Source organism: Tenrec ecaudatus, chromosome 15 (genome assembly GCF_050624435.1).
Source record: "Tenrec ecaudatus isolate mTenEca1 chromosome 15, mTenEca1.hap1, whole genome shotgun sequence".
Taxonomy (NCBI): domain Eukaryota; kingdom Metazoa; phylum Chordata; class Mammalia; order Afrosoricida; family Tenrecidae; genus Tenrec; species Tenrec ecaudatus.
Window position 1 is genome coordinate 66,343,853 of NC_134544.1, and position 27,651 is coordinate 66,371,503.

The 27,651-nt window shown below is 41.7% G+C and overlaps 2 protein-coding genes across 2 annotated transcripts; both read left to right on the top strand.

The window, feature by feature from the left end:
- Positions 1-234: 234 nt before the first annotated feature.
- Positions 235-594, top strand: LOC142427488 (small ribosomal subunit protein uS10-like). The gene has a single exon (XM_075532735.1). The coding sequence runs from the start codon at positions 235-237 to the stop codon at positions 592-594; it is 360 nt and encodes a 119-aa protein (XP_075388850.1).
- A 5,651-nt stretch (positions 595-6,245) lies between these two features.
- Positions 6,246-27,412, top strand: LOC142427327 (tubulin beta-5 chain). The gene is made up of 4 exons (XM_075532580.1): positions 6,246-6,398; positions 6,887-6,995; positions 8,764-8,874; positions 26,163-27,412. The coding sequence occupies exons 1-4, from the start codon at positions 6,342-6,344 to the stop codon at positions 27,227-27,229; spliced, it is 1,344 nt and encodes a 447-aa protein (XP_075388695.1). The 5' UTR covers positions 6,246-6,341; the 3' UTR covers positions 27,230-27,412.
- The last annotated feature ends 239 nt before the right edge of the window (positions 27,413-27,651 follow it).

Below are 27,651 nucleotides of genomic sequence, written 5' to 3' on the forward strand. Positions count from 1 at the left end.
TTATATTTTTCATTGTAAAATCTGTCACATCTGTGGTAAATCTGTTCTTACATATGTTGTTCTCTTGAATGCTATTATATATGGAATTATTTCACGTTCAAATTTCTCGCTCTTTGAGGAAGACGCGGCTGTCATCCCGCCCGTGCTCCCGCTCCCATTCCTGACTCACCGCTGTTCACTGTTCGCTCTTACTCAAGTCAGAGGAACAAGTCGGTCAGGAAGTGCCCCGCCGCCATGGCATTTAAGGACACCGGAAAGACACCTCTGGAATCAGAGGTGGCCATTCACCGAATCAGAATTACTCTGACCAGCCGCAACGTGAAATCCTTAGAGAAAGTGTGTGCTGACTGGATCAGAGGGGCTAAGGAGAAGAACCTGAAAGTGAAGGGACCAGTTAGGATGCCTACCAAGACTCTGAGAATCACGACCAGGAAAACTCCCTGTGGGGAAGGTTCTAAGACCTGGGATCGATTCCAGATGAGGACCCACAAGCGTCTCATTGACTTGCAAAGTCCGTCTGAGATAGTGAAGCAGATCACTTCCATCAGTATTGAGCCTGGAGTAGAGGTTGAAGTCACCATTGCAGATGCTTAAATCAACTATTTTAATAAATTGATTTATTTGTTGGTAAAAAAAAATTTTCTCATCACCGGTATATGGGTATGCAACTGATTTTTATTTGTTGACCGTGTAGAGTCTCTGCATAGCCGTGCCACAGAGGGCCCTATCCCCCAGTCTTGCTCATTTGGATATGCTTATGGTGGGGCAGGGGAAATGCCCAGTTCTCAAGGTCCCATCCCCCTCTTGGGTTAGGGGCCTGGGAGCCTGCAACATGGAAATAAGGTTTCACAAGTCTCCAGGCACTTCCTCCAACGGCAGTCCACTTTTGCCTTGTGCCTGTGGGAAAATGAGGGTGGTGGCGCCCCCTTTATGGCACATACCTTTCCCCTCAATCCTTAGTATAAATTAAACTGTCAATGTATCTCATCTATCCTTAAAAGCGCTCTCACTCTTTGAAACTGGATTCACCTGTTTGCCACTTCAGCTCCATAATAACTCAAGAAAAGTTTGACTTTGTAGGTCATCTGGCTTTTTCTGTGCAGATGGAAGAGCAACTTTCTACTGCAGCTCCCATCTCTGTGGTACAGTGCAAACTCCTTAACTGGCTAGGAGAGGCCTCCAAATGATTTCCAAACTATAGGCCTCTTCAGAGCTCTGGTCCATTATTCATAGTTTTCTCTCTCCAGAAGTGTCCTTCCTACGCACTCCCTACTCTTTTCTTCCCAATTTTATCTTTTAAAATATAGCTCCAGGTCACTTCATGTCACACCAACTCATCTGGGACTCTCTGGACACCCCTTGAATCTTTCCTTCTCTTCTGGAACTATCTTTGTAGCAAGGAGCATCGTGTGGGCAAATGGTATGCATTTCATAAGTATGTCCTATATTAAAGGGAATACATCACTTTCTAGTCGTACACAGGCATACACACGAACATTTCTTGAGAGTTCACTCAAAGCACCTACCACTGGGATCCTGACCAACCTGTGGAATTAATTGTTCACTTATTCATTGTGCTCCTGAACAGAACAGAATACTGCAGTTTTTAAAATCAGGAAAGGTGTGCATCGGGGTTGCATGCTTTTACCATACTTATTTAATCTGTGTGTTGAGCAGAGAATATGAGAAGTTGGCCTATGTGAAAAAGAATCTAGTATCAGGAGTACAGAATGGCTCATTAACATATGCAGGTGAAACAACTTGCTTGCTGAACGCACGGAGGACTGGAAGCACTTGGTGATGAAGATGAGGCCTGCAGCCTTCAGTGTGGATCACAGCTCAATGTAAAGAAGACCCAAATCCTACATCTGGGCCAGTAGACTATATCATAATAAACGGGAAAAAGATTGACGTTGTTAAGGGTTTGATTTTCTTGAATCCCCAAATACTACTCATGGAAGCAGCAGTCAAGAAATCAAACAACAACAAAAAAGAAATCAAACAAGATCAGTATCAGAGTTAAACTGAGAATTCGGTGTGCAGAAGGCGACGGATGACAGTGGAAGCCCAAGATTTGTGGAACTGCACAGGAAATACTCCTTCAGAGATCCCCCTATTGAGTGATGGGAGGAAAGTGCTTGGGAAAGAGATGTATAGATCAAAGGCATAAATCTGACCTGAACAGTTAAAACATTTGCAGGCTGGACCTGATCTGGTTTCCAAATTTTTTCTGTACTTTTGATTTGTATTGTTTTATTTGGATTTTGTTTCTTAATTGTAGAACATCTCAGAAGTGTTATGTCAATGGAAGTTGAGTTAGTTTATTGTACCAAACTGGCAAATAAACACATGTGGGGTTAATTGAAGGGCAGAAAGATAAATATCTCAGTGAGCTATGCCTTTGGAGGTCTTGGTTGTCTTGCTTTCTGATGTTCGGACCAGGGTGCAGCTGCCTTAGCCAGTTCTCTGCTTCAGCTGGCAAGGCTCACTTCCTGCAAGACATCCCCAAGGAGAAGCCACATGGACCTACCCTGATGCAGCCCTGGGTGCTGGAGCAGCCATGTGGAGACCCCTGCCAGCGCTGAGAAGCTTACACATTCACTGATTTGGCTTTCCTCCTGTAGTCCGTGTCAGTGTGTATTTGTGCGATGGAGGAGGACTTTGTGGATTGGTGTTGGACATATGGGTTAATGTTGTACTTGTGGGCTTGGGTAGCACTGGGTTGGGATGTTTTCTTGATGTGCACTTAACCTTTATCTAAGACTCTTTCTTATACATGAGTTTCTGTGGATTTGTTTCTTTAAAGTACCCAGACTAACACAGAGGTCTTGAAGCTGTGTTATATGCTTTTCTGTTTTTCAGTATGAAACCAGGATTGATGAAACTAGAGGGACAGCAAGTACAACAAGGGGTTCGGGGTTCAGACGTACAATGTTGGTGATGGGGTGGGGTGGGGGTGTAAAAGGTAGATGATGTCAAGGAGTCCATATTGAAAAAGAATGACTGGAAACTGATTGTGGTAGTAATAGTACAATTCTACTGATGTGATTGAAATATGGAATATGTTTTATGTATTAAATCCCAACTAATAATAATACTAAAAATCAAACAGGGATTCACATTTGGCAAACCTACCTTACAAGATATCTTTATTAAAGTGTTGATGAACAAGGATATCCCCTGGAGAAAAAAAATGACCTGACCAAGATATTGTATTTTCAATTGCCTCGTATGCATCTGAAAAAGGAAGATCAAAGAAGAGTTGAAGCATTCGAACTATAGTGTTGGCAAAGAATATTGAAAGTACCATGGACAGACAGAAAAACAAACAAATCTGTCTTGGAAGATGTCAGAAAGCACCTTACAAGGGAATATGCCAAAATCTTGTCTCGCATACTTTGGGCATATTATCGGGAGAGAACTGACCCTGGAAAAGGACATCCTGCTTGATAAAGCAGAGGAAGACCTTGGAGGCAATGAACTGACACCAGCTGCAACAATGGACTCAAACACAGTAACAATTGTGAGGACAGGACAAGATCACGCAGTGTTTCCTTTTGTTGTGCATAGGGTCTTTTTGCTTGGGAACCAACCGGAGAGCTCCTAACAACTATTCCAACAATTTGGGTATTAGGTCTCTGGAAAAACCACTCTGGGCTGTCAGATCTAATAAAATGTATTCTCTGTGATTCCTGTGTATTTACACACAAGGTATTTGACTTCCCTGCGTGTGTTTTGCTCCACACAAAATTAAGGGCAGCTTTGCAGATTGGGGGTTGAATACTAATGTATCATTAGCCTAATAAATATTGGTTAGTCTCCACCTCCTCCCATCTGGTGTGGATGCTAGACTGAGGAGCTAATGAACATCTACAGAGATTATAGCTGAGTTCCTGAATCCACACTCATACCTACTCTCTGACAAAACTGGATTATCTCAGACTTAAATGCTAGAGCAAGGACCAGCACTAGAAAAGGTGCTATGTCAGCCAGTCTCTGAAGCTTCAAAAATAGATACTTGCTTTTAAACAATTTAATGGCTTTCTTTCCCAAGGAACTGTCTGGGACACTCCATTTGGCCCACCAGATTCTAGAATGCAGACATTAACTTAATGTCAATAACTACAGTCAGCATCACAACAAGCAGACTAAAGAGGAGGAAGAGAAAGCAGCATTGGGGTAAGGTGAGGGCAGAGCTCCAGTGGGTTAAAAAAAATTTTGTAAAAATTTTATTTTGTTTTTTTTTTTCTGTAAAAATTTTAAAATAAAAAAAATTAATCTAGAGTTTATTTTTTTAATTCTCCCTTCACTTCAAATTGCATACACACAGGATTTAGGATTGGATCCCAAACTTTCATGTTCTCTTGATGTTCGGTGCCAGTGGAGACCGGTCAACTCCTAGAAACCAGCCCTGTACCATCCTCACTGCTCTTGGGTTCGAGCCTACTGATGCCGTCACTGTTTCAGTCTAGCTTGTCGAATGGTTTCCTCTTTTCACCACCTGCTACTTTAGCAAGCATGATGTCCTCCAGGGACTGGTCTCTCCTGACATGACCAGTAGTGAGACAAAGGCTCGCCATCCTTGCCTCTAAGGATTATTCTGGCTGTACTTTTTCCAAGACACATTGCTTCTTTTTTCATATATCTGAAAAACAAACAAGAAACATGTGCAAATCAGTGGCTTTCTGGTTTGGCCTTCAAGGGGCTCAGGATCTTCTGTGCTAGAAGTGTTCACAGGAGGAACTCATGCAGAAGAATTTGGTGGGTGTACATTCAGCATTGAAGTTAAGAGCTTCTTAGTGGTTACCTAAGAAAACCCTTTCATTATACAGATTGGTCAAATGGAGGAGTAAAACAGAGCTAATTAGAAAGAGAGAATTAAAATTTGAATTGGCTTGGCTACAGTGTCCATTACCTTCTTTACACTAGATTGGGTTGCAAGACCAAGAGTACAGGACCAATATATAACCTGATACATATCTAGAATTAATTAACGTTTGACGTGTGAATGCACTAAAGAGTGTTCCAGGTGGGCATTCTGTGGACAAGCTGGCAGTGGCAAAGCCCTAGTTACAAAGAGCAAGCAATCCCCAGAATTAGTTCACCTACTTGAGGGGCTGACTGGACCAGGGTGGGGCAAGGAGGAGCAGGAGCAGGGTGATGTCCAGCGAACACTGGAAATGGGAGGTGGGGACTACAGAGAGAGATCAGGAACCATCTTATAGGAAAGGAAGGAGCTGTACTTTGCCTAACCGTCTCTGAGCCTTAAAGTGCTAAACGCAGACTTCAGAGAAGTGACGCTGAAAGACAGACTAGAGGTAAATCACCAACGCTTTCCTTTTAGGCTCCAACACTCTTTACTTCACACGGGCCTCTTCCACGCACATCCAAACCGCGAAACGGTATGACAGAAGCAACAGAGGTGCTCATTTCAAATTCTATGTTCACTTTCACTAATTCGATTCAGAGGCGATTCAGAGGCAGGAGGGTGAGGGTACGGGAACAGGTGGGCAAGATGAGAGAGAGAGAGAGAGAGAGAGAGAGAGGGAGGGAGGGAGGGAGGGAGGGAGGGAGGGAGAGAGAGAGAGAGAGAGAGAGAGAGAGAGAGAGAGAGAGAGAGAGAGAGAGAGAGAGAGAGAGAGAGAGAGAGAGAGAGAGAGTTGGGGGGAGCGCGGAGAGCAACGGTCCGACGCAGACAACACTGCAAAAATCCACTTTAGTCCCCCCCAAAGCCATCGGTCCGTTGCTTTCGGATCAGAAGGCGCTGCCCGGGGTAAAGGAGGCAGGAGCCTGCCCGGGAAGAGGGCCCAGGCTCCCGGGAGCGTCCGCCCAGCCTGCTCCGAGCGCGCCCCGCTCGTCGGCCCGGCGGAGCGGGCGCTAAAAAACTCAGCCCCAGACTGCGGTCCTCGGTCCCTTAGGACTCGGGGTTCTTTCCGCAGGGTGGAGTTGGGCGCCGGGCGCCGTCTTTCCTTCCCCTTCGCTCCCGATCTGTTGGGTCCCTACCCCGAGTCCGGCTTCGACTCGGAGTCCGATCGGATGGAGAAGGCAGGGACCGCGGGCGCTTCCAGCCCAGCTCTCCTGGCCGACTTCCCACGGCCGCTCCAGACCCGCTTTCTCGGGAGGCTCCGACCCGGCACCCAAAAAGGGAGGCCGGGCCGGGCGCGGCGGGGCGGGGCGGGGCCGGCCGGGGGCCTCCATTGGTAGGGCGCGGCCGGGGTGGGCGGGAAGCTGGCGGCCTCCGGGCGCTCGGTGCTCGCAGAGTGCCCCCGCGGCGCAGTCGTCGTCCCGAGCGTCCGTCGGCCTGTGCAGCAGCCAGCGCGTCGCCCGCCCGCCCACCCGCAATGAGGGAGATCGTGCACATCCAGGCAGGGCAGTGCGGAAATCAGATCGGCACGAAGGTGGGTCCCAGGGTGCAAATCCTCCTGCCCGGGGACGTGGGCCACGGCGCTGGACGAGTGGGTTCCCGGCGCCGCTAGCCTAGCGGGGTGGACGGCGTGGCGCCCGGGATTCTGATGGCCGTCGGTCGGTGTGGCCGCACCAGCCCCGCCGGGACGTGCCCCCAATCCCGGTGGGCCTCCCAGCAACCCGGAGTGCCCAGCTGGGGCGCGGCGGGGTCCGGACCTCCTTGCTCTCACTCCCACCACCCGAGCTGCGAGGCCTCGCAGCAGTCTCGGAAAGTGCCCGACTTTGACTTTTGCTCCCCCACTCTGCCGCTGCTCGCGGGTACTTTCTTCCCTCGGGCTTCCTGCATCCCAGTTTCCCACCCTCGGCTCCCGGGACGCCTCCCGTCGCGCTGGCCACCCCGAGGGGAGGGGGGAAGGTGGGGCGAAGTATCGGAGGCCCGGCGTTCTGACCGCTGGCCCCCGTGCCGCCTGCCCCGCCCTAGTTTTGGGAAGTAATCAGTGATGAACACGGCATCGACCCGGCCGGAGGCTACGTGGGAGACTCGGCTCTGCAGCTGGAGAGGATCAGCGTCTACTACAATGAGTCATCCTGTGAGTATCTCCGGCGGGCCGCCCCGCCCAGCTGAGCGGGCCTGCAGGCCCCGTCCCCGCGCCTCTGGGGCCAGGAAATCCTGTTTGTTTCAAAAGGCAGGATTCCGCCTATCGCGGGGCTCTGAGCTCTGGAATTAAGACAACGCATTCGAATTGGAAAATCAGTTTAGGTCATCAGGAAAAGAGATAGAAAGGAAATGGGAATGAAATGGAACTTCGGAATAAATCACAGTGCTTCTCGAGGATGCTTAGAACTAGTTCACTATTTCAACAGATACTTTACTTTCACTTTAAAATGTATATTATGTGTGTGCATGGGGGTGGGGCTTGATTAACAATTTGAAAGGTACTCTCTTAGAAGACTTTTTTTGACCTTTGCAGAGCACCAAAAATATTCTCACTCCCTTTAAGTACAAACTACAGACCATCCTGGTCACTTTGCAGAATTTTGTAAAAATTCCAGATACATACATTCCACCTAGACACAGTACTTTCAGAACAGCTTTTGTGTTTGTTTGTTTTACAAAAGTGTGACTTTGCCTTCACATGAGATAAAACCGCTTGGAAAACACAAAGTGACAGCTCTTACCCTCCCTTCCAAGCTTTTGGCTGCTAACTACAAGCTCAGCAGTTCCAAAATACCAGTGGCTCTGCGAGAGAAACCCTGGGCTTTCTCCTCCAGTAAAGAGGGCCAGTCTTGGAAACTCACAGGGGGCAGCTCGACCCTGGCCTAGGGTCGCTGAGTCTGCACCGACTCAATGGCAGCAAGTGAGTCTTGGGAGCCTGTAGCACACTCTTGGCAAAGTGGTTATGCTGCTAACTGCAAGGACGGTAGTTCAAAACCATCAGCAGTTCTGCTTTCTATTCCCATATAGAGGTGCATCTCAGAAACCCATAGGAGCAGTTCCACTCTGTCCTATATGGTTGCTATGCGTCAAATTAACTCGATGGCAATGAGTTCGGTTGGAGACTCTTGGGAGTCACTTGGCTGCTCATACACGCGAGCACTTAGGAAGAGTAATAGGCATACTTAAATCACTGGGTTTATTGTTTATTAAGCAGACAGAATGTCTGGTGCACCAGTAGGACACAGAAGACGACACTGACAGAAATAGTAAGAAGATAACCCTTCTCTCCACCCATCCCTTCTCAGACCACAGTAGAACGGAATCCTTTTTAATCCTGTCTTCAAAACCGGGTTTAGGACAGTTTCTTGCCTACTTGTCATAAAAGTGGCTTACAAAGGAAAATGCTACACTTTCCCCCTCAATGAATGTCTCTGGGGGAGACAGAGACAATGGGTGATGTCCATACAGGTGCTCAGATTGTAGCTGAGTTACAGTTAGGTACTGCATGAGGGAGGTTCCAAAACAATGTCATGTCAATTGTTACAAGTTCGGTTTATCACCATGACACTAAAACAGTAAGACTCCCCAACAATAAAGAGGTGACAGAGTTTACTGGAAAATATGCCATGGGACAAGTCAGAACTGTCTCTTATCTTGCTTCTCCTCACACCACACATGGTGCCCCTTCCACTAGTTTTTTCGTGTAAAATTCAGGAATGGGCTGATGTTTTCAGCATCTCTCCCAAGGTTAAAACACTGTGGTTCTAAGAAGTAATGGTCCTTCTTGGAAGGGTCTTGACTTATATATTCTAGGCTTCTGGGATTTGATATAGAGAATGCATTTCTTATGGGGAAGATTATAAACCAGAGTGTAACCCTTGTGGTTGGGCTTGTTTTTTTTTTTTTTTGGTCTCATCCAGCTCAGAAGTACGTGCCTAGGGCCATCCTTGTGGATTTGGAACCAGGAACCATGGACAGTGTGAGATCTGGGCCTTTCGGTCAGCTCTTCCGACCAGACAACTTCATCTTTGGTAGGTTCAGTCTTATACTACCTTCTTCTTCTTATCCTCCTCCTCTCCCTCCCCCCTCTTTTTAAAAATCAAATTCATGTGTGTGCAAGATTAGAAACATCAAGTGCCTTAGAAAAATTTAAAATAGAAGTCAACTGTCCTCATCCCCACCTCCAGCTGAACTCCTCATGAGGAGCTTCTTTTAAGACAACTTTTTCTTCAGGAAAATAACCTCTGTATTCTTCAATGACATCTCATTAGAAAAATAACAGATCTCGATTAAAAAAAACATAACAATGTTAGCCATGAACCTCTTTCCTTCAGGAGAAAATCTTTTCACCATTTGTGACTTCTTTGTTGGTCTTTGACTTGAATGTTATCACCTATGTTTCTTTTATGTGAGGCTTATTTTAAAAGAATCACTCAATCCTTTTCTTCCCATCTTTCACATAAATAAATGATGACAGCACATGCCCATCCACAAACTCCTAAATAAAATTACACAAAATCGAATGAAGAAGTGCTATTACTGTTAACAGGCTCTGGAATTAGGAGGAACATGGCCACCATGCCAAGAATTCTATAGTTATTGTCTCTGAACAAAGTTTGGAAGTAAGAGGAAAATAAGCCAGCCTGATTTCTGAACACCCCCTCCCCACCCTCTGGAAAATAAAGGTCTAGGCCAGATACAATATGGCAATTCAGATGCAAGAAGCCCTAAAAGATAGTGGATGCTTGATTGCCCTGAAAAGTTATGGCTGAGAAACCCCTTCCATTGATTCAGTCCCTGCCACACTGGAAGCTGGGAAGAGGTGAGCTGACTTGCTCTGCACTCCTGCCTGGGTCCCAAATGAGCCACCTCCAGACTGCTTGGGTCCACAGCATTGAGAGGGGATGTGATGGGCTGCACAGAGGAGCTGACAGCGTTCTCTCCACAAGTGATAGGGCCCCAAGTGAGCGCTCTCCTCAGTGATTGGTCCAGAGTCAGGGGAGAAGGTGAGTTGATGACTTTCTTCTCTCACCCACCTGGGCCCTGAGACTTGATCCAATCCCACAGATGGTGGATCTACCCATTCCTCAGCATAGCTGGATGAAATTGCCCCGGAAGAGGGTGAGATTAGGTGATACTGTGTTGGAAAGAAGTGAACTTTATTTAACCAGTGCAGGGAGAATGTGGGTGAATGGGAAACTCACCAATTAGCTGCAGTCCTGGGGCTTAAAGAAGCACAGCCTGAATTACAGCTCACTATCAGAGGGATTAATTTAAAAGAGACCCTGGGTCAGATTCAGTAAAGACAGCTTAGGTGGGCTGGAAAAGTCTGGAATATTGCCTTCTCATACCTCTCATGACAGTTATACTGGCCACTGGCCTGTACCACATAAGAGCTTCCCTCAAAACTGGGATCTTGACAACAGAGTATTTAACTTTTCCTGTCATTGACCCCTGCCCAGAATATACTTGCCACACAACCATGCTATCCTTGAATCTAGAAGAACTGTAGCAATTGCATCGAGCAAACAACCATTCTAGTATTATCTGAGCAGATAAACATTGAAACAACACCAAGTCTCAGCAACATGAGTCAGTTTCTGTGCACACGAGAAACTAAGAAAAATTAAATTGAATTGAGTGACATGCAAGTAGAACTAGACTCAGGATATATTCCATATGATTAAAAGACTTTGAATCTTCCCATAAGGGAGTTTAGAAAAATGAACTCCAGCTGCTTTAAATTGATAGAGGAAAAAATTCTACAGAAATAAAAGAAGAACCAAGGAAAGCACGATATGAACAATCTGACAAGATAAATTGTGAACTAGGTATAATTCAACAACCACAAATAGAAATCCAGAAGACACACACTAAGATATTAAAACTGCTTAACACTCTTAAAGAACAAAAGTAGACATCAAATAATAAAAGCACAAATCAGTGATCTCGAAGATAAAGATCAGCCTATTAAAAAAAGACCAAAATAGCTGAAGAAAACATAAGAATTTTATGGGACACTTTCAAAAAGAACAACTTACATTTGATAAATGATCCAGCCAAAAAGAAGAAAAAAATAACGACAGAAAAAGTAGTTAAAGAAATATTAGAAAACTTCCCTAACAAATAAGTTAACAGAAAATATTCAAGAACCCCAAAAAGAATTGACCTCAAAAGAAAATTCCTGTGACACATCATTGTCAACTTACTAACTTCAAATAAAATGAAAGTATCCTAAAAGTAACTGACCAAAAAAAAAAAGAAAAAAGAAGGCCATCCAATAAGACCAACCTAAAAATTTTTTCCCATGGAAATTTTGTAGGCAAGAATGCAATGCAATGATATATATAAAACCTTGAAAGAAAGAAAGGAAAAAAACCCTGCTAACCACAGCTCTTATATCAAGCAAAACTATCCCTCAAATACAAGGGACAAATAAAGAAATTTTTAGACAAAGAAAAGCTAAAAGAATTTGTAAGAACAAGATCAAACTTATTTTATAAAAAACACTAAAGGAAGTTCTTTGGACAGAGAATTAACAGCAACACAAGAGAATTAACAGCAACACAACTTAAAATCAACATCTAAGACACCATTATCAAGAATACTTGGGGGATAAAGGGAAAAAAGAGAAGCTGATACCAAGGGCTCAAGCAGAAAGAAAATGTTTTTAAAATGATGTTGGCAACATATGTACAAATGTGTTTGACACAATGGATGGATGGATTGTGATAAGAACTGTATGAGCCCCAATAAAATGATAGTGTTTTTAAAAAAAGGCTTCATGAGAGACAAAGAAGGCCATTATATAATAATGAAAGCCAAAATTGAAATTGAAGACATAACCACAATAAACATATATGCACCTAATGAAAGAGCCTCAAAATATATTAAATTTGCTAGAGTTGAAGAGTCAAATAGACAAATAGAATCTACTACAATATTTGCTGTAGGATAATTTAATGTACTATTTCCAAGGAAAAACAGGTTAACTGTAAATCAACAGACACTGAAGAACTAAACACAATTAAACAACTTGATGTCTTAGACATTCTTTTATTAACAACAACACAATATACATTTTTTTCCAGTGCACATGGAACATATTCTGGAATAAATTATGTTGGACCCGAAGGCAAACATCAATAAATTTAAAAACATTAAGAAACTTAAAACACAAAAACAGTTACTATAATGAGTCCAGAAAGAAAACTATCTTTTCAGATTATAATACTATAAAATTAGAAATCAATAATAGGAAAATCAAGAAAAAATCCGCTGCGTGGAAATCGAACACCTTACTTAAAAAAACACTAATGGAAGAAATAAAGAGTGCAATTTAAAAAATTCATTGAAACAAATGAAAATGAAAAACAGCAGAACCCTTGGGACACAGCAAAATATAGTAATTTGTAGCAATAAGTGCTCACATAAAAAAAAAAAAAAGAACCAAGAAGTTGGTTCTTTGAAAAGATTAACAGTATTAATTAGGCACTGGCAAACCTAAGAAAGGAAAAGCTGATATTACAAATGAAATAAAAAAGATACACAATGTTATAAAAGGCTACTACAAATTCAATACTCTAGAAGAAATGGACACACCTTTAGAAGCATATTACCTACCTAAATTAAAAGAGAATGATATAAAAAAATCATTAAAAAGTTTCCAACTTCAAAAACATGAGGACCAGATGGTTTTATTAGGAAATTCTACCAAACAGAGAAGGATTAAGCACCAATTATACTTAAACTATTTCACAATACAGAAAAGTACAGCATACGACCAAACTTGTTTTATTAAGCAGTTATAACCCATGATACTATAAAGCAAGCAGAGAGCTCACTAGATAGAAAACTATAGATCGATACCCCTTATGAAACTAATAATGCTAAAATTTTCAGTGAAGTTCTAGCCAACAGAATTCAGTAAAACAGTTTTTTAATATAATCAAGTGGGAGCTATATGAGGTGTGCAAGGATGGTTCTATGTTAGAAAAAACAATAATGTAACCCACCATATAAATGAAAAATAATCATATTAATTGCTACAGGAAAATAATTTAATAAGATCCTATATCCATTCCTGTTCCTGATAAAAATACTCAATAAAATAGAAATCAAAGGGAAAATTTTTTAATGTAATAAAGACCCTATCTGTAATATCAGTGTAATACCAATGTACATGTAGTATCAATGGCCAGCATTTAATACAATGAGAAAAACTTAAAACATTCCCTTTCTATATGAGAACAAGAAAGGGTTGCCCCTTATCACCATTCTTATTTAATATAATTCTGGAAGGCTTAGCCAGAGCTATTAGACACCAAAATAAAATCGAAAGCATCTAAGTTGGCAAAGAAAAAGCAAAACTCTCTATTTGAACATCTGATCATACACGACTGTATTTATAGAAAACCCTAAAAGCTCAAATGAAAAATTTCAGGAATTATGGAAAATTTGTTAACCAATATACAATAATCCATTGGAGTCTTGTATATAAAGAGGCCTCTGAAATGTAAATTAAAAAAATACAATTTATTATAACCTGTCAGAAGAGAAAATACCTAAGAAAAAATCTAACCAGAGAAACAAAAGACATACAAAGAAAACTCTAATAAAACATTTCTAGATGAAACAAAGAGACTTACATAAATAAATTAATGTCCTATGATCATGTACAAGAAGACTTAAAATAGTGAAAATGTCACTATTACTTAAATCATTCTATAAATTCAATGCAATTCCAAGGCAAATCCCAGCCCAGTTTTTCAAAGAAATGGAAAGTCTATTCACCAACTTCATATGGCAAGGAAAGAAACCCAGGATAAATGAAACACTATGTAAAGTCACTCCCCGTGTTATTTATATTCCACAATTTAAAAAAAAAAAGAAGGGAGGGGGGAGGAAGAAAAGGCGTTTTACACAAATAAAAAAGGAAACCATGAGGTCATGGTCGTGAAAACCCTTTGAAATCCTCTCCTTTCCTTTCCCATCAGATTTAAATAATGCTCTGAATGGATACAAAAAAGGAAGAGTCCCATTGGAATGGACTTCAGTGCTTTTGTAACTAGTTTCAAACAGATACAAATAAGTAACCCACAATAACAGGCTCCATCGCACTGCAACAGTGACTTTTAGGGTCACAGCATAAAAGAAGTACTAGTATACTTCAAATTATAAAAGAAGCAAAACCCTGGGATAATTTATTGGCATAGGGTTTGATGTACTTGTAGAGAAATCAGGCAATGATCTGTTATAAAGACGACTCAAAAAAGCAAGTTTTCACAAGCATTTTCTAAGTTCTCTAAATATCCATTTTGCCATTACCATAATAATCCACAAAATAAGTGGACAGGCAACCTTTTTGATAATTTTTCCTGGGTTTTGCCCCCTTTGATATTTTGAAGAGACCAAGACTAGACTCTAATGTCCTTTTTTGTACATCAGGAAAACCAAATTACGAATAGTTTTATAGTCCACAAATAGAGATATTTCTTTCCTGTTGTGGTTTCCCGTTGAGCTAATTCCAACTATGACAGAGGACAAATCACTCCCCGAGGTTTCCAAGGCTGTAATATTTATGGAAGCTAATGGACAAATTTCTACATAGAGAAGCAGATGGGTTTAAACTTCGACCCTCTCAGTTAGCTGCCGAGCAGTATAAATCACCACGATACCACCAGAAATCTCTAGTGACTTTACTGGAGACCGCACTTATCCCCAAGAAAACCTCTGATAATTTGATAATCATTAGCCAAGAGTGACTCATAGTGATCCCACAGGGCAGAGGAGAACTATCCCTTTGGGTTTCCAAGACTAGAGACCTTTAAAGAAGCAGAAAACGTTATTTTCCTCTGTTGGAGGGGCTGGGTTTCCCTGATGGGTTTGAACTACTGTCCTTGTGGTTAGCAGCCCAACACATAACCCACTTTCTCTGAGTCAGAATCAACTTTCTAGGCAGTGAGTTTGGTTTGGAACCACGTGTGGTTGTTTAAATTAAAAAAAAAAACACGATTTGAGCTATAAAGAGCTGTATTTGCCCAAGAACAAAGCTCAAATGACAGGAAGGGTTAAGAAAGAATGCATTCCGAATGGAAATGAGAAATATGAATGATGTTGTAGGATTTACAATTAATGACATGAAACAAATTTGTATGGATTGTTGAATTAAAACTGATTTGCCCTTCACCCAATCCAAAATAAAATGTTAAAAAGAAATAACTTTAAATGAAATAAAATAACAATTTAGTTCCTTGATCCGCAGCAACCTCATTTCAAGCACTCAGTAGCTTGCTTATTGGACATTACAGGTATACAATAGTTCCATGATGGCAGAAAGTTCTATTAGACAGCAGTGATCAAGGCCTGAAAAGAGATACTCTCCCATATTAGAGGAATAAAGAGAGGATGTGAACAGCCAATACATAAACATGTGATATTTACAGCCATTTCTCTAAAGTGTCCCAAGGGAAGGGTGACAGATTTAAACATTTCCCATCTGACAATTTTATCTTAATGTTAGACACTACAAATCAATATTACTTTTAAAAAAATAGCTACTGCAACTGTTGAGTAAGATTTGTGCCTAGGGGTGAAAAGATGTTACTCATCAACCGAAAGTCCTCCATCAATGAAGCTATATTTTCAGTTGCTGGTGAAAGTATTTTTGATTGATTATGAGACACAAGGAGCTTTGGAGACGTAGCTGGTTATGCAGTGGCTGCCGCCCACAGGTGTCGACAGTTAAAACCTACTAACTGCTCTGTAGGAAAAAGATGAGGCAGTTAGCCCACTGCCATCAAGTTCATTCTGATTCATGGTGACCCTGTCTCATGCCTGTGGGAGCAGGCATTTCTCTCAAGGAACAGAGCAGGGCATGGACTGCTGAACTTGCGGTTAGCCTCCCTTGCAGGAGCCAGGGCTCTGCCCTGACGTTAGCCCATGGCTGTGGAAATGAACTGACCCTACTCTGCCCTGATGCCCAGGAACCAGTTAACTACTTATACACTGTCAGATCAGTGTAGCCAGCATTTAAATGAATTCTCTGTACATCCTGTTATGGTTCTAAAATGAGTGGGGAACCTTTTTTCTGCCAAGGGCCATTTGGATAATTGGAATGTAATTCATAGGCTATACTGGTCAAATATTTAATCAACTCACCTCTGATGTAATAGCAGAATGGCTCCTCAGTTGGGGAGGCATGTAATGTTAATTGGTATTGATAATTTTGCAGGTCTTATAGGACTTAGAGGCTGGATGTTTCCCACCCCTGTAGAAGCATCCAATCATGCTCTGATTTTTGTAAACCTGGATCTGTCAAAACCTACTAAAGTGTGTACTAGTATGCTCATTTTTCACAGCAGCAGCTTCAGCAATACTAGATGTTTCTTCAGTAAATTGAACCATAATTTAGAACCAAAAAAGGAGAATATAAAAAGTCTGGTCTTATCTTTTTTTTTATCAGTTAATAAACATAAGCATAGGCTCACTATGAGTCAGAACCAACTCCACAGCACCTAACACCAACAAACAGAATTGAAACAGACAACATTATGAAGTTAGGGCCCCACTCCCAGCCCTGGCCCTATCCCAGGGAGCCCTGGTGGTATAGTGTATTACCCATAGGGCTGCTAACCACAAGGTCAGCAATTCAAGCACACCAACCTCTCTGTAGGAGAGAGGGGGTTTTCTACTCTCAGTTCACAGGTCAAATCTGCTCTTCATTTCGTTTTCTTGCCCCTAGAAAGGTAGTTTTCAAGCCATCTCTTCTTTACGCTGTAAGAAATTCCTCTGAAGGCATTTCTGTGGCTAATCTCCTCAAGACGATTGGATGAGCAAAATGGAAATGTTAGATTGATGATGACGACAAATGTACAAATGTGCTTGACACGATGGATGCGTGTATGGCTTGTGATGCGTTGTACGAGCCCTCAATAAAGTGATTTAAAAATCTATTTCACAATATAATGAACAATGATTTACATTGAATTTTAATGCAACACGGGAAAGCCCACAGGGGCAGTTCTACCCTCTCCTATAGGGTCTCTATGAGTTAGAAATATCCAATGTAGAAATATCCAAACTCTATGAATACATTAGAGTGTTTGGCTATGCAGCTGTTTCCAAGTTATTTACTAATAAAAGAAATAACCAAAGCTAAAAAACTCACTACCATCAGGTCAATTTTTGACTCATACTGACCTGATGGGAGAGGGTACAAAGAAGTAATGTGGGCTTCCAAGAGTGTACGTATACAAAAGTAGAAAGCCTCATCTTTCTCCCGTGGAGTGATTAGTTTCAAACTGGTGACCTTGTGGTTAGCAGCCCAACCATTACAACCACTAGGGCTTCCAAAAGAGACAATAGCTACCTGAAATGGAGATGGTTCATCCCCCGATGGTCTAATAATTCATCATTGCAGTAACAATTGGTAAATTAAAATAAACCACTTGTCATTCCACCTTCAGTTGTAATTTGAAATGGCACTGAAAACTATTGCTTTGAAATAATATATAACAAAACTTTCCTGCCTTTTGAGTTTTTCATGTACGAATATACTTTTTAAAATAATCTTTTCTTAATTGGGGGTTGCATAGCTGTCAAGCCTGTAAGATTATGGGAAGGAATTTCATGGGGAAAATTAAGCATCAGGAAGGTAAAATTTCTGTCATGCCTCCTTCTTTACCCCCACCCCGTGCCCCCAATCAGGGCTAGAAGGAGGCTCAAACAAATGAACTCACTGCTGTTGAATCAATTCTGCCTCATTGCGCTCCTGAAACATGTAGCACCTAAACTGACTTTGGGCTCTGAGGATGTCTGGAGCCTACAGCAGCCCTGCTGCCACAGCTTAGAAATTGCAGCCTCTGGTTTACCATCTGGAGGGCTTTTTTTGTGTTTGTTTTTTAATGTCACAACTTATCATTATAGTGGTGTTCAACCAATGACACAATCCCCCCCCCCCCAATCATTTAACTGGGAACCTTGCTGTGAGAATGCACAATATATTCAGAAATTACTAGCTACTTTTTTTGGTAAGAGCATAGGGAAATTTCATGATTTATCAGTCAGTTATAAATATTTAGGAAGCAGAGTGAATAGTATGAAGTGGAACAAGGGGAAAGGTCAAGTTCAGAGTCTCTGTTCACTAAAGACTAATCCAGTTTGCCTAAAGCCACCTACCATATATACTCGAATATAAACTGACCCGAGTGTAAGCCTAGATACCTAATTATACCTGGGAAACCAGAAAAACGGATTGACTCAAGTATAAGCCTAGGGTGGAAAATGCAGAAGCTCTTGGTGAGTTTCAATAATCAAATCAAATGAAAATAAAATTACTAAAAATGGAGACATCAGTGGGTAATGTATTTAAATATCTATTTTAAATAAAAAACATAAATAAAAGGACAAGTAATTTAACATTAGTAAACCAGCACAGTAAATGGAAAATAGGTTCAACAAAAACAATATGGTATCAACAATGAGTACTATTCCCTGAGCTCAATCAACAACCAAGCTAAAATGTAAAGAGTTAAAATCCTTCAAACTGGATTCCGCATCATCATCCATATCCCAATGCAGAGCTTCAGCTGGTGTGAGGTCATCATAGATGCTGTCCCCCACTGAGATTGCTGTCATCACCATCAGTGCTGTCATTTTCATACAAAGCTCAGTCTTCACTGCCATCCATAGCATTGCTAATACTACATTTCTGGAAGGCACGTCGCACCATGTCTTCTGGAATGTCTTCCCATACATCTTGAACCCACTTTGCTATTAATTCTATGTCAGGCTTCATGAGATTTCCCCATTTTGTTAGTCGGGCTTGACTGGATGACATACATTCATGCCACATCCTTTGCACATGGTCTTTAAAAGGCTTATTTAAACATACATCCAGAGGCTGCAGTACAGATGTAAGCCCACCTGGAATAATGGCTAAAGTAACTACTAGATTTTGCCAATTTTTTTTTATGTCATCCGATAGGTAGGCTGTGAACATATCCCAAACAAGTAATGATGTTTTTTTCTTTAAGGCTGCTCCTGGTCGTTGGTTCCAAATTTATACCAGCCATTTTTTTGTTCCGTCTTCATCCATCCAGCCTTTAACATGTGCACGCACAGTAATTCTTGATGGCAAATTGATCTTTTTAGGTAAGGTCTTTCTATAAAAATAATGACAGAACATAGCTTAGTTCCATTAGCCAAACATGATAGAACAACTCTAAAGTGTTTTTTTTTTCATTTCCTGTGGTTTTGAGAAAAATGTTTTTTTTCTCCTAAACTTGCCACAGTTCTGTTGCCTGGAAGATCAAAAGTCATGGCAGTTTCATCCATATTCCCAATATCTGCCAGGTCATAATTATAAATCCTTCTTTGTTTTATAATAAATGATTGGAATGACATAATTTTTTCTTCAAGGCCTTGTGGCAATTTCTGGGAAATCTTTGTTCTTTGTCTCAAACATAGTAGGCCAAACCTGTTCATGAAGCAGGTACACCATCCTGCTGCAACAAATTTTTCCATGCCTGGTGCTTTATATTTGTCATCCTTAGCCATTTGTAGAGCACATATACAGATTCCCATGCATGTTATGCAGTAACCATTTGACGACACTCCATAACCCATTTATTTAATTCACTCTCTAGAGCCCCATAAAAAGACGTTAAACCACGACGAGCTTTTTTAGCTTTTGGAATCTGTTCCAAGTCAGCCTTCATTTTCCACCACTCCCTCACTTGCTTTTCGTCAACACAGAATTCCCTCCTTGCAATACTGTTATTGCTCTCTTCTGCTCTTGACACAACCTCATTTTGAAACCAGCCTCATATGACCGGCGTTTTTGTTTTGGTTCAAGAGTATCCATTTCTAATAGGATAAAAAAACAAGCCTTTGAAAAAGAACTTTCATGGTAATGCCCTCCCCCTCCCCTGCCCCCTGCTAAGTGTTAGCCGGGAGGAGGGGAGTCCGTGTGGGCGGGGGATGCAGGATGTGAATTAACACAAACACCAGAGGGCTAAGATGGAGCGCAGCCACAGACACATCCTTACCAGTTCAGCTGCCAGTGTAAGTGAATCACTATGGGTGCTTCTGCGAATTGGAGCCGTCCACATCATAGGACGGCTCTGATTGGTTAGATGTGAGTAAACAAACAGTCAAATTCAAAGCCTTTCAGTGTCAGCAGGGCTTTGAGTAAACAGCGGAGAAACAGCAATCACCCGCGACATATGGGCACTTGTCCCGTTACCTGGGGGGGGGGAGGGCAGCGGGATGTTACACCTCGCTGGGGTACCACTGACTCCTGTATAAGCTGAACCCCTGTTTTTCAGCACATTTTTTGTGCTGAAAAACTCAGCTTATACACGAGTAAATATGGTAGGCCACTAGGCTTTTTGTGATAATGGGAAATTTAAAATAATAAAATTTAATTAATGGATTATTTCTGATTTTTATATTCCATTGAATATATTTAACAGAATGGTAAAAATTTTGTTTCTTCAAATATAGTGCCCCAGAAATTAAAGCTATACTATTTGTAACTATTTGAATTAATAAAGAAAAATTAGGTATGGTTTCAAACTGCTGATTCATAACCTACTCCGCCACCTGGGTTCCTGTGAGAGTATATAGTCTGCAAAGACAGGACAAGTAAAAAAGTATGGCTGCTGGGTCTCCAGTTCATCCATGACCAGGTTGATTCCAGGTACAATGTGTCTAAGCATGTCTCTGTGATCAGTGGACGGCTGCAGTTACCTCTGTAACAAACACTTGTCTCCTTAGGATGCCTTCCAAAAAGGATACTTTGTGAGCCACGGAATAAAATGATTGGTCAAGGCTAATATTAAAATTATAACAAAACTCAAATGGACATCTTCCCAAATCATTGTAACTTTGCAGCAAGTATACAAGAATGTTGCCTTACATTAAAAAAAGATGGATATGTGGAGTTTTAAAAATTTTTAGTGTTTGTTTACTTGCTCCACCTTCTTTTAATTATTATTATTATTTTAATCATTTTATTGGGGGCTCGTACAATTCTTATCACAATCCATACATACATCATGTCAAGAACATATGTACATTTGTTGCCATCATCATTCTCAAAACAGTTGCCTTCTACTTGAGCCCTTAATATCTGATGCTCATTTTCCCCCCTCCCTCCCCACAACCCCCAACCTCGTGAACCATTCATCATTTATAAATTATTATTTTGTCATATATTACACTGTCCGACGTCTCCCCCACCTTCTTCTCTGCTGTCCCTCCCCCAGAGAGGAGGCTATATGTAGATTCTTGTAATCAGTTCCCCTCTTCTACCCAACATTCTCTCCACCCTCCAGGCATTGCCCCTCAACCACTGGTCCTGAAGGAGTCATCTGTCCTGGATTCTCTGCGCCTATGTACATCCTCTGGTCTAGTCAGATTTGTAAGGTAGAATTGGGATTATGAGAGTGTGGGGGGGGGAGGAAGTATTTAAGAACTAGAGGAAAGTTATATGTTTCATCGTTGCTACCCTGCACCCTGACTGGTTTATCTCCCCACAACCCTTCAGTAAGGGGTGTCTGGTTGGCTACCATTGGGCTTTGAGTCTCTACTCTGCACTCACCCACATTTTCAATATGATTTTTTGTTCCTTGATGCTTGATACCTGATTCCTTCGACAACTCGAGATCACACAGGCTGGTGTGCTTCTTCCATGTGGTCTTTGTTGCTTCTGAGCTAGATGGTCACTTGTTTATCTTCGAGCCTTTAAGACCCCAAACACTGTATCTTTTGATAGCTGGGCACCATCAGCTTTCTTCACATTTGCTTATGCACACGTTTGTCTTCATTGATCATATCAGGGAGGTGGGCACGCATTGATAGGATTTTTAGTTCTTTGATGTCTGATAACTGGTCTCTTCTACACCTTGTGATCAGCCAAGCTGGTGTGCTTCTTCCATGTGGGCTTTGACACTTCTCAGCTAGATGGCCGCTTGTTTAATCTTCAAGCCTTTAAGACCCCAGATGCTATATCTTTTGATAGCCTGGCACCGTCAGCTTTCTTCACCACATTTGCTTATGCACACATTTTTCTTCAGCAATCGTGTTGGGGAGGTGTGCATCCTGGAATGGCAATTTAATAGAACAAAGTGTTCTTGCATTGAGTAAGTGCTTGAGTGGAGGCCCAATGTCCCTCTGCTGCCTTAGTACTAATCCTATAAAGATATGCACTAGTGTTTGTTTTTTAAATATTCCCCCCCCCCCCCTTGCCTTGAATGGAGGTGGAGTGCGTGGTGTACTTCAGACTAAAAGCAGTACATGTCCTGATGGTTTTGCTTTCTTGGAATTTGTTTTCCAATGAAGTTAATTGAGAGGAGCCTGGTGTGCTGTGGGCTAGGCATTGGGCTACTAGCTAAAAGTCTGCAGTTCAGTCCAAGCAGCTTGGGAGAAAGATGAGGCTGTCTTCTCTGTAAAGGAAATGTTTTCAGTTGGCATCTCCTTGATTGCAGTGGGTTGGTTGGGTTTTGTTTTATATTTTCTTTTTTTCCTCTTAAGCTAATTAAAAGGTTTGGGCTAGGGTCAGTTGTTGTTCGGTGCCATTAAGTTGGTTCCCATGCATAGCAACCCTATATACAACAGAAGAACAGTGTCTCTTCCTGCTTGAGTCAATGTTGCAGCCTCTACGATAATTCATCTAACTGAGGCGCTTACTTTTTACTGGCTGCTTTATAAAGCATCATGTCCTTCTTCAGGGACTGGTCTCTCCTGATAACATGTCTCTAAGGTTTGCCATCTTCATGTCTAAGGAGCATTCTGATTGTACTTTTCTCTTATGACTTGGGTAAAGGTTTTCAAAGCAGATGGGTTTTTCATTTTCTTTTTATCTCATTGATTGTAATTTTCGCAATACAACATCACTTATCCTACTTCCTCCCTGTTCCGTTTTTATTCCTCCTTCTTTCTTAAGCCTTCTGTCTGAACTTTGTCCTTGAGTAAATGCTGCCCTTTGGATCTCAAATGGCCGATGGTTCTAAGTGCATACCTCATTAGTGTTATTGTTCCCTTTACAAACCTATTTATTGTTTGAAACTTGAACCATGAGGATGAGTTCATTCCTAAATGTGAAAGGCGACTAAAGGCTCAAGGGTTCCATCAGTCTCTATGAGACCAGTAGGCTTGGTCTTTTCAAAAATGTCAAGGTGATTTCCTTCCACTCCATACAGAGCTTTCCAATGCTCTTTAAGAGCAGTTGGCAGTGATAGCCAGGCACCATCTACTTCTGCTCTCAGGTTTGTGGAGATTGATGTTTGAATCAAGCTCTTAAAGGAACATTGGGAAAATCTCAAAAATCAATTCAAGCCAGAGAGATCAGCTTAAAAAACTGTCAGAAAACTGAAAAGGAACACCATCCGAGTCCCTAAAGCATAGGGTTTTTGCTATTTTGATATGGTGTAAATCTTTTTTTTACCTTTTGCATTGTGTATATATAGGCCTAAATTATTTTTACAACTTGGAAAAAAATCCTTTCTCTAGTGATGAAGCTCTAATTTTTTTCAAAGCTCTAATGAAGTAAATTTAAAAATAGAATTTTATATTTAGGAGCTAACAACTCATTCAAGTTTTCTCTGTGAAATAACAAACATATTCAGCGAAAAATGTGCTTATATCTACAGTAAGATTTTCTTTTTTTGTAAGGTACCTGAGTTGTTGGGGTAACAATATGAAATATTTTAGGTAGGTAAAGTTTTCCTACCTAAATATTTCAAGGGACATTTTCATGGATTTTTTACTTCCATTTATTTATGAACTTCCTGAAGCCAACTATGTCTTTAATTATAGGAACAATATCAAGAATGGGTTTTAGGCTGTGGAAGACAGTGGGAACCCAAAGTCTATCTGCAGCGTATCTAGTCAGAGCTGGCAGATCACTTCTGGCCACAGGCTAGGGACCTGACAGCGATGTCAGTGCCTCAAACTACAGTACACTTGGCCAGTTGACCTCCCTCTTCACCCAACTTAAATTTGCTCTGGGCTGAAGTATTTCTCGCTTGTCCCACAACAGAAATTTCTTCTCTTTTTAAAGATTGTTGGTGGTCTTTCTTTTTTGTATTATTATTTTCTTCTTTGTTTTGTTTATATTTTTAATTATTTGTTAGGTTTCCCAGTTTATGAAACTTGAAAGGAATGGATGAATAGAGGCAATAACCAGTGCAATGTTTTACCAGGGAGGAGATGGGTGGGGGTGGGGGAGAGGAATGAGGGAACAATGAATGTGGGTGGGTGGGTGGGAAACACTAGAATGGATTGTGATGTATATACAACTCTTTTAAAAAGTGACTTAATATGTCTATCTCTTTAAGATGGGTAGGATAAACAATCTTGAGGGGAAAACAATGGACGGATGTTGGTCTGTGTGTGTGTGTGTGTTGGGGATGGGGGTGGGAGGTCTTAGGAGGATGCAAGGGGAAGGGATCTGGGAGCCAATAAACTCTGGGACAGGAGAACAAGGGATCCAAAATTGATGACAAGGAGGATGCAGAGTACCTGGTGATGTTGGATCAATTGTAATGTAGCCTAGCCAAATGAAGGGTGAATATGATAGCAGGGCAGAAGGAAAATAAAAGGAAATACAGAAAATAACTAAGAGGCAAAAGCTATATAGGTGTGTAGACATGTATATACATAAATACATTAATATGTAAAGATGGGTATTGGTCTATATATGTATATTTATATGTTAAAGTATTAAGCTAGCAGATGGACTTTGGGCCTCTACTTAAGTTTTCTCTCAACACAAGAACACTTTGTTCTATAACCTGGCACTGTGATACTCACTTACCTTATGATCGCTGAAGGAAAAATGGGTGCATAAGCAAATGTGGTGGAGAAAGCTAATGGCGCCTGGGTATTAAAGGCTTAAAGTTAAATAAGTGGCCTCTTAGCAGGGAAGCAACATGCCCACATGGAAGAAGCACACCAGATTGTGTGACAAGGTGCCAATGGGATCAGGTATCAGAGACTTAAAAAAAAAACAACCAATTATATTGATGTGGAGAGGGGTCAGAGTGGAGACCCAAAGCACATCTGTTAATAATTGGACAATCCCTCACAGAAGGGACACACGGAAAGGACAATTCATTCAGGGTGCAGCACAGCACTGATGAAATACACGATATTCCTTTAGTTCTTTATTGCTTCTTCCCCACAATCATGCCCTCCGTTTGACCTCACAAATCCTGCTAGACTGGCATATGTACATTGATACAGATAAAAGATGGTGACAGACGGAATCCAGGACAGATAAACCCCACAGAAACAGTAATGGGAGTAGCGATTCTATGAGGGTGGTGGGGGAGGGATTGCTATCAATGATGGATGTATAATTCCCCCCACCCCTCACAAGGGGACAAGTAACAAATGTGGGTGTAGTGATTCAGCAGTTGGTGTAAGATATGAAAAATAATAACATAATTTATTAAAGGTTTGTGAGAGTAGTAGGGTGGGGGAGGCTGGGGAAAAAGAGCTGATAACAAAGGGCTCAAGTAGAACAAAAATGTTTTGAAAACGATGATGGCAACATATGGGCAAGTCCGCTTGATGTAATTGATTTATGGATTGTTAAATATCTGTAAGAGCCCACAATAAAATGATTTAATATAATACAATAAAAAGTGACTTAACAATGGAAGTGTATGATATGTGTAGTATATCAAGAAACCTTAAGAAAAAGAATTGGTTTCAGAAACTTGCAACAGTGCTTCTGGATAATGAATGAGAACTCTAATAACATTGAAAAGAATTATTGTTTTGAAACTATTTGTACATATTACAATATTCAGAATGCTTAGAGAGGGAAAGGTGACTTAATTTTAAATGTGTATATTTTGTCCCCTGTAACTCTTATCATGTGCAAGAATTACATATTAAAAATTAAGCATGTACATAACCAGGTCAGAAGATAACGCACACCTTTAAAATTCAGTAATTTCGCTTACGTAAAGAAGTTTTGATGAGTGCCTGTTTCTCTTACCCTTAAACTTTGTACAATATATTGTTGGATAAAAACTTACTAACTCTACTGCCTTCCAGTAGTTTCTGACTCATAGTGAACCTCTAGGGCAGAAAACTGCTCCTTCCTGTGTGTTCCCAAGACTAACTCTTTATTAGGTAGACAGCTCATCTTTCTCCTAGAGTGGCTGGTGGATATGACCTGGCAGAGAGCATCCCATTGTTCATCTTTTTCTATTACCATTCCTTAAAGTACTTAATCAATACTTCCTTCTTGAGTCATCCTATTTAAATCACATGATGAGCTTTTTTTTTTTTTTAATTCCAGGTCAAACTGGAGCAGGAAACAATTGGGCGAAGGGGCACTACACAGAAGGAGCCGAGTTGATGGATTCAGTGCTGGACGTAGTGAGGAAAGAGTGTGAGCACTGTGATCGCCTGCAGGGGTTTCAGCTCACCCACTCCCTGGGGGGAGGAACAGGCTCTGGCATGGGTACTCTGCTCATTAGCAAGATCCGAGAGGAATATCCTGATAGGATCATGAATACCTTCAGTGTCATGCCTTCCCCCAAAGTTTCTGACACTGTGGTGGAGCCCTATAACGCCACCCTATCTGTCCACCAGCTAGTTGAAAACACAGATGAAACCTACTGCATTGATAATGAAGCTTTGTATGACATTTGCTTCCGTACCCTGAAGTTAACCACCCCCACCTATGGAGACCTGAACCACCTAGTGTCTGCCACTATGAGCGGGGTCACCACCTCCCTGCGCTTCCCAGGCCAGCTCAATGCTGATCTCCGAAAACTGGCCGTGAACATGGTCCCTTTCCCCCGTCTCCACTTCTTCATGCCTGGCTTCGCACCACTGACGGCCAGAGGTAGTCAGCAATACCGGGCCCTCACAGTCCCAGAACTGACTCAGCAGATGTTTGATGCCAAGAACATGATGGCCGCCTGTGACCCAAGGCATGGGCGCTACCTCACGGTGGCCACCGTCTTCCGGGGACCCATGTCCATGAAGGAGGTGGACGAGCAGATGCTGGCCATCCAGAACAAGAATAGTAGCTACTTCGTGGAGTGGATCCCCAACAACGTCAAGGTAGCTGTGTGTGACATCCCACCCCAGGGTCTCAAAATGGCCTCCACCTTTATCGGCAACAGCACAGCCATACAAGAGCTTTTCAAGCGTATCTCAGAGCAGTTCTCAGCCATGTTCCGCCGCAAGGCCTTCTTGCACTGGTTCACTGGAGAGGGCATGGATGAGATGGAGTTCACCGAGGCCGAGAGCAACATGAATGACCTGGTGTCAGAATACCAGCAGTATCAAGAAGCTACAGCTAATGATGGAGAAGAAGCTTTTGGGGATGATGATGATGAAGAGATCAACGATTAAAGGAGCTTCCCCATTTCAAATGCTAAATAACAGATGTTAAGTCTTTACCCCGTCTATCCTGACCCTGTGCGGTTGCCTAAATTTGTTGGTGTAGGCCCTTCACAAATGCAGAACGGTGTTATCTGTCATGTGGAATAACAAAAAATATATTAAAATAGCAGATCAGCTGTGAAGATCTACAAATACGGTGGCCATTCGCTTTGCTACTTCACACCATGGATTAAGTACCACCACCCACTCTAGTAAGAGTGGCAGACCTGCCCATGCCTTTAGGGGGAGAGATAGCATTAAGCCTAATCAGACCGGAGAGCCAATTTGAGAAGCCCATATTCATGAGCTTGTTTCTCTAGAACCATTCCTGGTACCAAATGTGTTAGGTTCTCTAGAGAAACAAAACCAGGACACTTAGGATTAGATGTACG

Coding starts and splice junctions, on each gene's coding strand:
- LOC142427327 (XM_075532580.1), top strand. CDS start 6,342: ATGAGGGAGATCGTGCACATCCAGGCAGGGCAGTGCGGAAATCAGATC. Junction 6,399..6,886: donor GAAATCAGATCGGCACGAAG/GTGGGTCCCAGG, acceptor GCCCCGCCCTAG/TTTTGGGAAGTAATCAGTGA. Junction 6,996..8,763: donor CTACTACAATGAGTCATCCT/GTGAGTATCTCC, acceptor GGTCTCATCCAG/CTCAGAAGTACGTGCCTAGG.
- LOC142427488 (XM_075532735.1), top strand. CDS start 235: ATGGCATTTAAGGACACCGGAAAGACACCTCTGGAATCAGAGGTGGCC.